The 11,624-nt window shown below is 44.1% G+C and overlaps 1 protein-coding gene across 2 annotated transcripts in view; it reads right to left on the reverse strand.

Annotated features, from left to right (window-relative positions):
• The window catches only part of MDFIC (MyoD family inhibitor domain containing), a 202,635-nt gene that overhangs the window by 87,156 nt on the left and 103,855 nt on the right, over window positions 1-11,624 (reverse strand). For both annotated transcript variants that reach the window (XM_085653158.1, XM_085653157.1), the window contains exon 3: window positions 11,560-11,624. This exon is cut by the window's right edge and continues 61 nt beyond it. In XM_085653158.1, the coding sequence (XP_085509284.1) occupies window positions 11,560-11,624 (65 nt within the window). The remainder of the gene's footprint in view (window positions 1-11,559) is intronic.

Raw genomic sequence — 11,624 nt, forward strand, 5'->3', positions numbered from 1 at the left:
TTCCCAAGAGTCTGGTGCCTGCCTTTTTTTGTGGGGGACGACAGTGACAAATGGTTTGAAGCTTATGCGGTAGCTTTGCAAATGCACAGGATCTCTGAAGAACTTTGGGGACTAGCCTTAGAAAGCATATCCCTAGCGATGGAAGGGACACCCTACCGGCCCTAGAGAACAGGCACATGATCAATCAACACCGCATGAAGGAAACCCTTGTCAGAAAATATGTCCTCTCCCCAGAGATATACAGGAAGATGTTTAGGGACAGTCAGAAACTACCCCAACAGTCCTGGGTTGATAACTTTAGCAAGGCACTGGATGGTTGAGTGAAGGGCAGTGAAATAAAGAATTAACAGGGGCTGTACAATTTGATTGCATGAGAGCTTATGTTCATTTTGCTTTGGAAATCTGCTCCAGCACCTTATTGACCAGGAAATTACCCGGGGAATCTACAGCGGAGGCGGGCTGCTGTATCAGCAGCAGGGTCCACAAGAATGTATCTGGGGGACAACCAACAGAGGGGGCAGGGTCCCCACCAGAAAGTCGAGGGGGGAGACAAATCTATAATCAGGGAGTTCTCTAAATGTTTCCAAACTAGCTCTTACGGTCAGAACTCCCAATCCCCACCTGAACAGCAGAAGAAGAAATGGTTCCCTGGCAGTAAGTCATCAGGAAAGTGCTATGACTGTCAACAGGTTGAGCACTACAAGGGGAATGCCAAGTATCCAAAGCGGGCACGGCCACCCACTGATGCACAGTCACCAGGGTTGATCAGTGTTGAGCTTGGGAAGGAGATTGCCCCAGATAGTGTAGGGGACAGTGAGATGGTGCAAAACACACACTTGCCTAGTAACACTAGGAAATCCAGGCAGTGGGTCAGCATCAATGGACAGAGTGGAAGCTCTGAGAGGCACTACAGCTAGCATGACAATTGTCAGATATAATCTAGTGACCTTGGAGCATGTAGTCCCTAATGCATTCTGCCAAAATGTTGCAGCTGATACCCATGAGAGTCACTACCCAGGGGCTCTGGTTACCTTTGAGTGTGGAGGAGAAGGGGTCTCAAGTGTCTTGAGGATAGTTGTGAATCCATCCATGCATGTGGATTGTCTGCTTGGCAATGAGGACCTCAGGTCACACTTGCAGATGTTAGGGTTGCCTGAGTGGATAAGGTCCATGGCCACTTGAGAGGGTAGTTAGTGGGACTTGGGAGAATGGCCCAGCCGCCTTCTAAAAGGAGGAAGGACACGGGGAACCAACTCCTGAAATTCCCACGGTCTGGGAGGAGGCTGACCCTGAGTGTGATGCTCTGGAGCCCACAGGGGGGACATTACCAAGCTGGGAAACCTAACTGAGCTGAGAAACAGGCAGCAAGAAGGGGATCACACCAGGGAGGAGTTCTGCAAGGCACAGATGGAGTGCTCTACTTTTGCGGGCCTACGGTGGGAGGCTGAGGTCCAGGTAGCTGGTGACAACTCTGGTGATCACCTGATTTACAGGGAGAACAGTCTCCTGTATTGTGAGCCTAAGGTTCCTGAGCCTGGTGTAACCCATGTGTTGGTGGTTCCCCAGTGCTACAGGGCCTTCCTACTGGAGTTGGCTCATGATTTACCGCGGCCAGGTCATCTAGGGCAGGACAAGATCTTTGAAAGACTTGTTACCCACTTTTACTGGTCCCGGATGAGAAAGGCCTCACATGCATTCTGCAGGTCATTCCCTACCTGCCAGGCCAGTGGCAAGTAAAAAAGAAAGTACAAGGCTCCCCTCTAGCCATTCCCTGTCATTTGCATTCCCTTTTAATGGGTGGACTTTGACCTAATTCGGCCTCTGGACCCCAAGACTCTCCTTAGCAACATGAGAGGACCTCTCAGTTTGGTGAAAGAGGGCTGGGAACAAGCTCCAAGGAAAATCCCCATGATGGGCTCAGCTACATGCTGGCCTTCCATATACAGATGAAGTGGTTCTGGAATTAAGCCATAGAGAATCTAGAAGTCAGCCAAGAGGCCATGAAGCGTTGGTATGACCAAAAGGCCACTCTGGTCGAGCTTAAGCCTGGCCACAAAAGTCCAGGAGATGCAGCCTTTGGAGCCCCGGGCCCTGCAAGACTGCTGGACTGAGCCCCATGAGGTGAAAGAGTAAAAGAGTGAGGTCACCTGTGAACCTAAAGCCTCCCAGGAACCCTTTAAGGGTTTTGTACCTCAATCACCTGAAACACCACTTTGAGAGGTAACCTTGCGCCTGATCACGAGCGATGGAGTGGAGAAGAAGATTTAACCTCTCCCCAACCTCCCTCTTCCAAGAACCTGGATGGGTCAGTGGAGGGTATCGGCCTCTCCCCTGCACTGACCCTTGAACAACAGTGAGACTGCCACCAGCTGTTGGGGCACTTTACCTCCGCCTTCTCCCTTACCCAAGGCCTTGCTACATGGTGCACCCATGGCATCGATAAAGGGGACAGCATGCCTGTGCAGAGAAAATCTACTGGCTGTCTGATACGTTGAGAGCCAGCATTATGGAGGAGGTATCCAGATGCTGGATCTAGGGGTTATTGAGCCCTCAACCCGCCCATGATCCAGCCTAGTGGTGTTGCTCCTCAAGGCTGCTCCTCCAGGTGCCACCCAAGCACTTAGGTTCTGTATGGATTACAGGGGGCTCATTCGATTACCAAGACTGGGACCTGCCAAGTTCCTCAGCACATGTGATTTAACGCCTGGGTACTGGCAGATTGCCTTGACTGAGGGGGCCAAAGAGAGGTCTGTGTTCCTTACCCCAGAAGGGCACTTAGAGTTCTGAGTGACACTCTTTGGATTGAAATACGGCCCTGCCTGGTCAATCAGTTCCTAGCTGTGCTGGAGAACTTCAGTGCCCCCTATCCACACGACACTGCGGTCTTGAGTTCCAGTTGGGAGGACAACCTGTACCACCTCAGGGAAGTGCTTCAGGGTCTTCAGAGAGCAGGCCTGACTACCAAAGTAAGTAAGGTAAGTAAGGACACCTAGCTTGCCATTTGCCTGTGACCTCCAGTTCCTGCTTGATCCAGACTGATCCTGTGATACCGCAGCTGTCTGGGTTTTCACGCTGGAGTTTTCCTAACTGGGTTTTCCCACTCACTGTTCTTCCCCCCACCAGAAGCTCTACCCAGCCCAGGGCCTACTTAATGCAGGCCAGAGCTCTAGCATGGACCCACTGGAAATATCTTTTAAGCAAAAACAATAATAAGTAACAGCTAAATGGCGGTGTATTTTGTTTTGCAGTTTTACATAGCGCCAATGGTTTACATAAGCACCAGTTACATCACACACCGCACATTTTATTTTTAGGCATGGGGATATTAAGTGATTTGCCCAGAATCGCAGGATGTTAAGCCGACGCCAGGACTCAAACCTGGCTTTTCTGTTTCAAAGTGGGCAGCTCCTGCCGTAACTATACCTCCATTCCCAGTTATCCTTATACATCATATTGCACTGTGAAAGAGCAATAGTAAATACGCCAATAAGCTTTCTTTTAACCATGACCAAAAATTAAATAGAGGATTAGGATAACCAAGTGCTGAAGCTACTGCAAGAGCCAATATGCGATTATCAAAACTTTAATTTACTGTGATAAAGAGGGTTTCATAAGTGCAGCAAAAGACTAAGAGGAATGCACAGAGTAAGAGGTGCTGTTCTTAATGAGAATTTGAGGCAATACCATCATGGGGTGGCTTTAACCCCCTGTTCCCTGGCTATAGAGCCTGCAGGACAACTCTGAGGCCACTTACTTGAGTGTTTCTCAAGCCTCCTGAGCAAAAGAAGGGTTCTTGCTCAAGTGGTTAAAAACAAAAAACTTACAATCCTGTGCTTTGAATTGTGATATTTTGAAGATTTGCCATCACGCAAATAAGGAAGAAGAGCCTGACTGATGCCCACGGACTAAACATAAAACACAGGTTCTCTCCTAAAGTGCAACCCAAAAGTTAAATAAAGTACCTTCAGAAGCACGTGGCCAGTGGAAGGACACTGGCCACAGGAAGCTGTAGCTGCTCCATGCCAGGGACAATGCCAGTAACATTGAAATGATAGCAGGAAGACACTTACCAATGTGAAGCAAGGAAATGAGAGTGATATCCCAGTCACCCAATGGTAGGTAAGTAATGGCCAGGCTTTAAGGCCATATAATTACGTTTTTTGTGTTTAACAAGAGATTTCACAAGCACAGCACAAGAGCAGTCAGGTGAAACCTACAAAGGGGTGGTTAAAATAGTCTATAAATTGGTACATCCACAAAACATTGTTGAGTCATGTGGGAGGAGTAGAAACATTACAAGGTTAGCCTGCAAGAAAACATCAGGTGCAAGAAGGCAGGGCAGATCATAACAGATGCAGTGGATAAGGATGTCTGCAATCAACATGAAAAATGTAAATATGGCGGCATCCATCTTATGCATGGCATGAGGGAATTGCTCTATTCATTACACAGTTACCGTGTAGGCAGTGTACTAGACAGCACACAAATATTAAAAAGATTATTAGAAAACCTTTTACGCAATTATGATTAGACTTGTTAAAAAAACACTCAAACCCTGATTAGGAGTCAGGAAGAATGAAATGTACCTTATCTTTTGCCTTCCCTTTGCCTGATTATAAGTATCTCCACATGTGGATAATTCACGTGTAGAATTACAATCAGTAAAATTGCATGTGATCCTTTTGCATGCATAGAAACTAATCTGCAAAATTGTATTCAATATTTTTAATGTGGAACCGCATTCCAAAATCACTGTGTGGTAAAATCCCATACTGAATAAAGGAAACTAAAATTATGAGCCATGTGATAACCATTACCACATTAGGATTTAACACAAATGTATTTCCTCCTGCACTGGTCAGTTGCAAATCATATCCAAATTCCCAAAAAATAGTAAAGTACACATGTAAAGCCCACACTCACCTAAAAGCGAAGTATATCACAATTTTGTTCATGGTAAAAATTAATATTCATTTGATATTTTTTTCTTCTTGATTGCAAACACATATAAAAAGAAACAAGTACTCACAGGAAAAAAAAATATTCACAGGCTCTACAAAATCGCCAATACCTATATCTACAATTTTCACCAGGCCACGAATCAAGCACTTATTGCAGAGTACTGCGCCTTACTAATCATTCAACAATCTCTCATCCAGTTGCATGAGAAGGAAAGGAAACAGTGCCAAAGGGGCAGGGCAAATCCTGTTCATACAATAATGTTTGGGTTGAGCATCTGGGAAATGGGGACTTGGTGCAGTTGGTTGCCCCCAGCTTTGCATTGTTTTTGGACAGATTGAGATTACTGACACTCCCCCTCCCCCCCCACCCCCCTCTGTTTAAGCAGTTCAGGGATTGGAATGTGCTACACAATGGTCCCTTCCGATCAGAAACTACATGTTTAATGTATCCCTACATGACAGCAATACGTTGCCCCTCAGAGACCGCTTTTGATGCTGCCCATTTGGGTACTCATTTATAGGTTTTCTGTTTAGGGAATGGGCAAATCATAGATTTATGGGGTTCTGAGTGCAATACTTGTTTTAATGTTCCTGTAATCACTAATGATTGATTGGACCTCTTTGGGAGTGGCAGATTCCAAATAGCTGGTTGCTTTCCAGATCCTAACTGTCTCCATTCAGAATGCCTCCCTTAGTAGGTTTTAAGTTTAAAACAATTTGTCATCTTTTTGTGATTTTTAGTTCCTTTTATATTTTGCCATTATTATGAAGTGCGCAGATTCACATCAATATTAGGAAGGTGTAACCATGACGTGCACAGGAATTCGGACAAAGTAAGTTCAAAGTTAACATTGGGCATTTCAAGTGGATTCAGAGCGTCCCTAGGCTCTTTTACACAATGAAATATGGTGACTATATATGTTTTGCACTCTCCTTATGTATCTAGAAACATATTTAAGATTGGGAGGATTTCTCAGACTTTAAGCCAAAATGGCAGACTTGATTGAGGGTGCTGGAAGCACATGGACCATTATCGGAAAATTATATGACTGACTGACTCTTGGCATGTCATTGGATTATTTGAGTATTTTTAAGGTTTAAACCCCACAGTTTAATATTTAGATGCCACTATAAAGTGACAGAGGACACTTTGAAGCTGATGCACTAATATCCATTTTAAGGTCTGCATGCATTTTCAGCATGATTGCACTATTTGCACTAAATGAGGACCCAGTGAATTGGGTCACAGCATGTTTTGAGAGACACCACTTTGGAAGCACAATAATTGGTACAAAAACTTGGTGGAGTTTTTCAAGTTACTTTTCATTTAATTTTTGGCAATTTTCAGAAAGGTATTATACTATGTCCCTGAAGGTCATGTGGACATCTACATAGGTCCAATGTACAGTGGCTATCCTGGGGAAGGCATCTGTGCTGAAATAGGTGTAGAACACTGAACATTGTCACATAATTCATATTCACAAAATGGAAAAACCACCAAGATGACTGTATACAATAGTTGTTTTATATGACAAAATGTGTTTAAAAGTATACACAGTAATCATGTTTCTGAACTATAATGGATTAATTTGTTACATGAGTTTATCTTTTGAAGAAAAAAGAGAAATGTAAAGAATATATATATGTTTTTATGAGTATGAATAAAAGGATTGAAAAAAAATTGAAAGTGAGTGACCTGGATGGACTTGAGTGAGTGGATCATAGTTGTTTTGTTTTAAAAATAAATATTTGCTGTGGAACCTGCAGAGTACTTTGAAATGCAATTAATATCTATATATAACTGATCTTCAGAATAAAAGAGAAAATAAATATTAAAATCAATTAAGTATATATATATTGAATAAACATACTCAATAGGATATAGGATATAGGATAGGATAGGATAGGATATAGGTCTTGTAAAGCGCTCGAATGCCGAAGCGTCTTGGCGCTGGTAAGTATGGAGAGGGAACACAGTCTACAAATATAGGCTCCCTGAAATAGCCAGGTTTTTAAAACTTTCATAAAGCGTTGATGGTTATCTACTATTTTTACCAAACAAGGAAGCCCATTCCAGAGTCCTGCAGCACGATTCGAAAAGGCTCTAGCTCCCCATCTGGCTTTCCTAATCCTACTAACCTGGAAGAGGCTCCGAGTACTGGACCTTAGCACACGGCTGGGGGTATAGGGGATCAATATTTTCTGGATGTCCTTGGCTCCACCCCCAAAGACAGCTTTATGGACCAGGCATATGGCCTTGAAATCTATCCGTAGTTGGACGGGGAGCCAATATAAGATTTTGATTCCCGCAGAGACCGACTGATCTCTGGGAATATCCAGAAGTAGTCTCGCCACGGCGTTTTGCAAAGCCTGCAGCCTTTTAAGCTGTGCCTTATTTATCCCTAACAGTAAGGCATTACAATAGTCCAGCTTGAATAGCACAAGCGCCACCACGACAGTCTTGCGTAACTCTGGCGTAATAAAGGGGAAAATCTTTCGCAAGGTCTTTATCAAGAAGAAACAGGATGATACAAGGCTTCTGACATGGGCCTAGAAATTTAACTGACAGTCAAACAGCACGCCCAGGTTTCTCACCTTGGGCACAGGGCGGGGACACTCGCCGGCCTTCAAAGGCCACCAAGAGTTATTCCACAGGGGGCTCCCCTGGCCGAACTCAATGATCTCTGTATTTTCAGTGTTAATCTTCAGGAAGCTCTCATGCATCCAGGTCTTAATTTCCGATAGGCAGCTGTGAAATTTAAGGGCCGTGTCATTAGATTGCTTGACAGTGGAAATTATGAGCTGGGAATCGTCCGCATATGAGACTAAGGTAAAGCCATGCTTCCTGATGAGTCTGGCCAGAGGGGTGACATAGATATTAAAGAGCGTAGGTGACAACGCCGAGCCCTGCGGAACCCCACACGGAAGATGAAAGCTGCCAGACTGTAGGACATCCCAGTGTAAACATTGCTCTCTTCCTTCCAGAAAAGATGAGAGAAGGGATAATAAAATGTTATTTAATGAATTACCTTTTCTGAAAATTAAAAGACTATTTGATCGTATTGAATGGTAAGAAATACGGTAGACCAGCCCACAATGTAATAACATGGCACTAATATACACTTTACGGGGAGAAGTCTACTAGTTTATGACTATCGGGAATCATTGATCTAAAGGTCTGTGGCTATGCTCCCTCTTACCGGGTTGGTGTAGGTATCAATAATTCATGACTCAGAAATGTTGAAGAGGACATTATATTTGTACTTCTCTTTACTTTGAAGTCACTAATGCTGGATATTGGACCATAAAGCATGGGGTGAGCCTTATACCATTGTTGAGCAGAAGGGTCATGATTTGCATTGGCAGTTGGTAGATACCAGATTGAGGGAAGATAAACCATTGATGTTAGATTCTAAATAAACAGATTAAGAAATGAAGAATTCTTGTTGGCATATGAGAGTAGAGAAACCTGGGGATAACAGAAGAAATATTCCTGTTTCGTTGATCACCGTAATTTGGTTAAATTATTGATCGCACCACCTTTGATTTGATCAACAAAGTGGACATGCCTATGAATCTTGCAGGAAAGGGAAAAATTAGGTACAGGAACTCAGAGGGAGATTTGGAATGAATACTGCCTGTTCAGTGCAGGAAGTCAACTTGACTATATAAGGCAGAACAGCTCATTGACTGACAAAAGGCTTCAGCCACAAACCATGCTGGCCAAATATTGATATCCAGGCATGAATCACATTGAGCTGAACTTCAATGAACTTCAACGCAGAAAAATATTCTGGTCAATCTTCAAAAAGGCTGCTGCTATGATTTCTAACAAACATGTCCTAGTTATATAGGGTTGGTTGACTAGGCTCAGTGAGTTTGAGGGTGAATAAAGATGACACCCATAACACTTCAAAATAGCACACAGGTACTGCTTCACTGTGGTTTATTCCATACTTCATGCCAGCACAGGCAAGCAGAGCATCAAAAGTCAGCAGGCACTGGTGATATGGACTACAAGGCAAGTGCCTTGGCATCTTGTCCACTGCATCAGTCCAACCATCATGGAGGCGCCCCTTACTTCCAGGGCACTTTGGGTGTAGTATTCTGTTTCAGCCTTTAGTACCAATTCAATTACAGGAGAATGAGACCTAAAATCCAAATTGTACCAAGTGCACTGCTGGATGGCACAACCTCCCTCGGATGTAGACCAGGGAATCTTGGACAATCTGTCTCCACTCCTACAGCAGTATACCAGTCCCCTTTCACTGCGCTTCTCTAAACAACATAGATCGACAAATCCCAAACAAGATCGAGTTTATCAGGGAAATTACTGATCCCCAGGCCAGCATTCCCCACCTAACAGCTTTGCGATCCCTGGGAGGTTGGCTTCAAGGTCCAGAACGAGATGCTTTGTGAGGTTCTCAGGGAACCACTGTGGCCTCAAGGCTCGCCTCTCTGTTATCCACTATGCAGCTAGTAGGCCACCAGGAGGACCAAAACAGACACTGGTACAAGGAAGCATGGAGATCCTCAGTCCCGGAGCTCCGCGGGCCATCTTGAATTGATTTATTGTAAATGCTGTGTATTTTGAGCAATGCACAAAGACTGACAAATTAAGTCTAGATGGCCTGTCTATTGGTCCAGTATTTTAGAGATGTTGCACAGTCATGGGTTGGCTGCTCTAATTTATTCTCCAGAACACTTGACAACGATGTTTTGCGAGGAGTATGAGTGCCTCTGAATTTGGAGATCCATGCCTGAAGGCTCCATTTATTTTGGATGGCATGAGATTCTCACCCTTTCCAGTACAGGCTGTTGGGGTATACTAGTCTATTAGCAGTTACATTAAACTGCACATTTTCAGCAGGGTAAATGTAAGCAGCCCCACTGCAAAACCTTTAGGTATGCTGATGAAACCCTAGCACAATCTGCACTAAGTGCAATTCATATTATGCCTGCCAATGAGAACTTAGCCCAATATGCACTAGGTGCAGGGCCAAACTGGGAACCAAAATTAGCCCTAGCAAAAATGCTCGAATCAGCCCGCTCCCTTTGTCTGCTTCTCTCCTTTCTCTCTCTTTTCCTACTCTGATCACTTTCTCTTTACCTTTTCCCTCCCTATCGGTCTTTCTCGCCCTCTTAAACATGGCTGGGCATTCCCCCGGTGGGCTGCCATGGTGGGGGCCGGTTTTGGACCCCTGGGGGGCTGTTTTTGTTACCGCCGGCCGGTTTTGCAGCACAGTTGCAATATCGTCCCCCTGTAACAAAAGCAGCAGGGGGGCGACCTCACTGTTTGCCAGGGCAGGTTTCGGTTCCCAGTCCTGCCCTACTCTTAAGCTTCACTGTACCTGCTCCAATTAACCTCAGGAGCTGGGGAAAGTGATGGAGGCACCCGGAGTGACCATCGGCTCTCAATATTTGCCGTCAAAGGCTCCAGGCCACAGGGGAAACGTCCATTGGATTAAAAGGCCTGCCGAGCCCTTACTATGTGCAATTCATATGAGGTCTGCCGATGAGAACCTATCACAGTATGCACTACGTACAATTCATTTTTATGTATGAAAACATACATTTAAGCACAGTGCAGTGGGCACAAATACTTCTTTCAACCCACTGACTCAACAGTAGTTGCTCATTGGCTGTCACCTTTGTATGCACATGAGGCGACTACATTGCAGACCACTGCAAGACTAATGGAAATACACAGCACTGGAACATATCACTTCATTTCCTTCTATGGTGAAAATATTTAGACAATATAAAAAAGAAATTATTTTCACAACACCAAACGTAATCGTTTTCGACCTCCTCTTTGATATTTTATCTTTCAGAAACACTACCACGAAGAAGTAATCGTTTATACGGAGGATTGGAAAGTCTTTCAAAGCAAGTCCAAGTTTTCTTCTTGATTTTAACAGAGCGAATAGCAAACAAACACCCACAGCTTTTGCACTATTGATCATTTGATTATCATGCGAAAAGTTCGTTCCCTACAGACCCAGAGTAAGGCATGGACATCATGCGATTATTTCACAATGCATCAAACTGGTCCATCACTTTGTATATCGGGATAGCATTTACACACACTTATCTAGAAGATATTGTTTTGAAATCACGTGAGAAATAGATGGAAACATTTTTGCAAAACTAAACCCGCTATGCATATAATTGTCTTAGCATTCTTTCTTTTACAAGCACTTCAAACCCCTTGGAAAAGTGAAATATGTTGATTCACCCAGTAAGTGAATTGAAGACCCGATTTGCACTTTACTTCCTGTGTCGATGAAGTAGGCATGAGAAGATGCATGCTGTTAATAATCTCTGTGATATACGCCCAGAAAATACCGGAAAACAGCACAAGAAAATAGGCTATATCTCCGGGGGAAAAAAACATGGCTGTGTCACAAACCTAATTATGTTTACACGAAAGGATATTTAAACTTAGTCGGCCCCTCTTGTCACTCACCCATGTGACATGTATCACAGTAGCAGGGCTATTGCATCTGACGAACCTGAAGTTTTCAGCTGCACCTTCACTGAATTAGCAAAGCAAGCTTGAAAGGTAGCAGCATGATCAATCAAGGGAAGAACTTACTTTTGATGAGGTCGCCATGCGTGTGATCTCCCCAGACCGATTGTGTTTCTGTTGTAGTGCTTCCG

The sequence above is a fragment of the Triturus cristatus genome, chromosome 4_1 (genome assembly GCF_964204655.1).
Source record: "Triturus cristatus chromosome 4_1, aTriCri1.1, whole genome shotgun sequence".
In the NCBI taxonomy this organism is placed as follows: Eukaryota; Metazoa; Chordata; class Amphibia; order Caudata; family Salamandridae; genus Triturus; species Triturus cristatus.